Source organism: Capsella rubella, unplaced genomic scaffold, assembly GCF_000375325.1.
Source record: "Capsella rubella cultivar Monte Gargano unplaced genomic scaffold, Caprub1_0 scaffold_7, whole genome shotgun sequence".
Classification (NCBI taxonomy): domain Eukaryota; kingdom Viridiplantae; phylum Streptophyta; class Magnoliopsida; order Brassicales; family Brassicaceae; genus Capsella; species Capsella rubella.
In genome coordinates, this window is record NW_006238917.1 from 16,529,044 (window position 1) to 16,532,929 (window position 3,886).

Consider the following 3,886-nt stretch of genomic DNA (forward strand, 5'->3'; position numbering starts at 1 on the left):
TAGTGACGAAAATCTTCAGTTTCTTCCTCTTTTATCATTAAAGACAGAATAATGATGTGACAATTTCAGGTATGACGTGGCATGTCGAATCTGACGTGTCAATTTTTAAGTGAAAACAGACCAAAGGTGTTTATTGTAATTACACCCATCTCACTAAACATCTAAGGAATAAAAAAAAATTTGGCTGTTTAGGGAATAAACATACAATTGTGGTATATCTAAGTAATTCTCCCTAAAAAAAACCTCGAAATTTATTGATTTTCTCGGGGTAGGAGATTCTTGAAGAACGACTTAAGAACTTTGTAATCATGTAACCTTTAATCCGTATGATGAGAACTCTGTGAAACATCAACATAACAAGTTTGCATATTTTACAAATAGAGAAAAGCAAGAGTTTGCATTTCTGTTGTAATTCTCACATCCTAACCTTTGTTTCACTTTCAATTTCCCAGCCTTACACAGGCTTACACATACTCTTTCCCAGCCTTTCAGTATCCCGGTTCATATTCCCAGCCTTACACATTAGGTGATGCATATGGGTTGTCACATTAGTGAAGTATATGTGATAAAATTAGGTGACAACCCATATGCATCACAAGATCTTGATGAAGTTACCTTCCTTTACAATAACCTTTAATAAGCGTATTATAAGCGACTTCATCAAGCGAATATCCTTTCTCATTCATTTCTGTAAGTACAAAACTTGTCTCCTTCATCCTCCCTTCTCTAGATAACCCATTACTAACGACATTGTAAGAAATCAAATCCGGCTATAAACCCTTTAACGCCATTGATCTCAAAAGCTCAAACCTATCATCGATCTTACGCAACTTACAGTACCCATCAATCAAAGTGTTGTAAGTAACAACATTAGGCAAACAACCTTTCTTCTCCATTCGATCAAAAAACCGCAGAGCAACATCTAGATTCCCAGCAAGAGTGTGATAATAGTAAAATCTAGTAAAAACCGCAGAGCATATCCCTTAAACCTTGGAGATATTTGTAGTAAACTTATTAATTATATATTCAAACTTTTGTCGATATATTGTATGCAATTCGTGTTCGTAGATAACTCATGGCAGTTTACAAAAAATAAATAAAGGCAACATCCTTCAGTGACATGCATATACCTTAAACCTTGGAGATATTTGTAGTAATATATTCATCAAGAGTGTGATAATATATTCCAGGGTAGACACAAGATTACTTAAAAGTAAAACAGAACAAGATATAAAATTGCATGAGACTGGACAGAAAGAGATACTAAAGATCAAAGCTATGTAGTGTCTTCATCTTCCTCGCCTAGTTCAGGTCCTCCTTTAGAGGCTCAATCGGCCTTCTTCAAACGACTCATTCAAATCCTTCAATGTTTTAGCATCCACAAAAAGTCAATATAAATCAGAACTGCTTTCTATTGAACATTTTAGAGTCTAGCTGAGTGATTAAAACTTGCCTTTCCTTGCTTGTTAATGAACTTAGAAAGAGTAAAGATCCGCTTTACCAGCTTCTTCTTGGGTAGAGGCCCTGACACCAAGTCCAACTCCTGCTTTCAAAAGAAAGATAACATGGGTTCAAAGTGAATATATTTTTCTTTGAAATGCAAACATAAGTAAGAAGTGAGAAAGGGAAACTTGTGCTTAAATGACAGGAACACAAGTAACAATGATGACAAATCATAAATATAACTTTAGAGGAGGAAAGGATGATGCCTTACAAGCGATATGTGATCTCTGCCTTTAAGATGCGCACACAAATCTTCAACGCATGGGACAGCGAGATTGCATAGTGTGCAGAAAAACCTGCACGGAGATTCGTTCGTTACACAGAACTTCTCCTCAAGCTCTTGTTTTCTTGTGTCTCCTGAGTCTATTGCGTCTGGTGGAACAAAAAGAAACAAAAAATCAACTAGTACAGAAACAACAACTTTGCTGGGTTTATGACTGTGAGAGAGATAGAGAGGACAATCACCTTTCAGTAACTGCTCCCAAATACACATGGTGGAATTCCTGAAGTACTCTTCAGCGTTGATGCTCTGGGAAGCGGATTGACTGAATACGGGAAGAAATGTGTACCCCTGCTTTTCTATATTCGAAAGAGGAAACAATAAACGCTTAACTTCTTTAAAGTTTCCAGTTATGACCATTATAGTAGCCGGAGGTGGATTTTCCCTCTTCCACTTGATAAGTTCCTCAAAAATGTCTCTGAAACCTGTTTCAATATAAGAAAGCAAGTCAATAGCAAAAGAAAAAAAAAACAAATACAGTCAGTGCCCTAAAGATAGTAACAGAAAAGAATATTAACCTTCTGGAACGTGTTTAAGATTAATCCCAGAGGAAGAAATCGCATGAAGAGCATTGGGCATTTCTTTTAATATGAGTTTTAAGTTGCCAATGGCAGTGATGGTGAGAGGACCAGTGTGTTTCATCGCCAATTTTATAGATCGAGAGACCGTAGAGACATCATAACCCTCGGGAACCGGACAACTGTTAATGTCCCACCACACCATCGCCTTTGTTGAATTCATTGCCTGCATTCAATAATCAATAAAACCCCAAATTGATATTAAAAAATCGCCATTTGCTTAAAATCAAAGCTTGAAATTCTAACACATAATCAGTTGGAAATTTTTATTAGAACACAACAGAGACATAAACTGATATTTAGAAACTTGAGTCTCAAACATAAAACAGAGAGAAAAGACATAAAACATAATCTCATACTGAACTTAAATCAACGCTTGAAATCTCTTTGCAAGAGAGAAATCAAACTAAGCTTACATCAAACACATCTGCAGTTTATAATTTGGACATAATCAAATATAAAACGCCATCTGAAACTAAGAACCAATCAAAGCTTAACCTAGAGAAACATGAAATGAAGACAACAGAGACTTAGAACAAATGAAATGAAGACACAAGAGATAGACTCAGCAGATCCTAGTTGTCAGACCAGATTCGGCTTATGAACTACAACAATTCCATTAATTAGAACACACAGAGACAAAGAACACATGAAGTGAAGACACGAGAGTTAAGCACCTAACCCGATACGGCTTAGCAACTACAATGAAGATACAAGAGCTAAGCAACTAACAGATACGGCTTATCAAATAGAATCAACAGAACATAGACTCAACTAAGAATTCCAGTCTACAACACCAAATCAAACATGCATGTGAAGAGACACCCGGATCACCAGAAATTAACAACAGATGTAGAACACATAGCAAACACTTGAGTAAATCCTAAAACAGAGAGAAAAGACATAAAACATAATCTCATACTGAACTTAAATCAAAGCTTGAAATCTCTTTGCAAGAGAGAAATCAAACTAAGCTTACATCAAACACATCTGCAGTTTATAATTTGGATATAATCAAATATAAAACGCCATCTGAAACTAAGAACCAATCAAAGCTTAACCTAGAGAAACATGAAATGAAGACAACAGCTCATTTCAAGTTTAGGGTTTCTAATCGCAGACAGCCAACATTAAAGAATCAAATCCCATAACCCTAAACAAAGAAATCGAACAAACAAAAACCAGTAATCAAATCCTATAACCCTAAACAAAGAAATCGAGCTAATAGAGTAACAAAGTTAACAAGTAACCAAATCCTAGACAACCAACAAGAAAGAGGGAAAGATCTATAACCCTAGACAAAGAAGTCGAAAAACCTAAAACAAAATCGAGCAAACACAGAGAATTATCGCTAGAAGGAGAAGTAGAGATAAAGGTTGTACCTGTTGGACCAGATTTGGAGGGTCGTTGACGACGGCCATCTTGCTTTCAACCGGAGAAAGACACCGAATCTTGCACCGTCGGAAGAGACAGAACGGAGGTTAGTTGTAGAGATGGGAGAGAGGAGAGAGACGAGCGTGAGTGT

General features: G+C 36.4%; 1 protein-coding gene across 1 annotated transcript; it reads right to left on the reverse strand.

Moving 5' to 3' along the window:
- Nucleotides 1-1,097: 1,097 nt before the first annotated feature.
- LOC111829318 lies at nucleotides 1,098-3,886 on the reverse strand. Its single transcript, XM_023778068.1, has 6 exons — nucleotides 3,744-3,886; nucleotides 2,302-2,527; nucleotides 1,969-2,208; nucleotides 1,715-1,875; nucleotides 1,454-1,543; nucleotides 1,098-1,361 (listed from the first exon to the last, which is right to left on the reverse strand). The coding sequence occupies exons 1-6, from the start codon at nucleotides 3,780-3,782 to the stop codon at nucleotides 1,320-1,322; spliced, it is 798 nt and encodes a 265-aa protein (XP_023633836.1). The 5' UTR covers nucleotides 3,783-3,886; the 3' UTR covers nucleotides 1,098-1,319.

Excerpts from the sequence above, each read along its gene's own strand:
- LOC111829318 (XM_023778068.1), bottom strand. The coding sequence starts at position 3,782 with ATGGCCGTCGTCAACGACCCTCCAAATCTGGTCCAACAG. Across the intron at positions 2,528-3,743 it reads CTCCAAATCTGGTCCAACAG|GCAATGAATTCAACAAAGGC; the intron begins GTACAACCTTTA and ends TATTGAATGCAG. Across the intron at positions 1,544-1,714 it reads GCAGAGATCACATATCGCTT|GAGTTGGACTTGGTGTCAGG; the intron begins GTAAGGCATCAT and ends TTTTGAAAGCAG.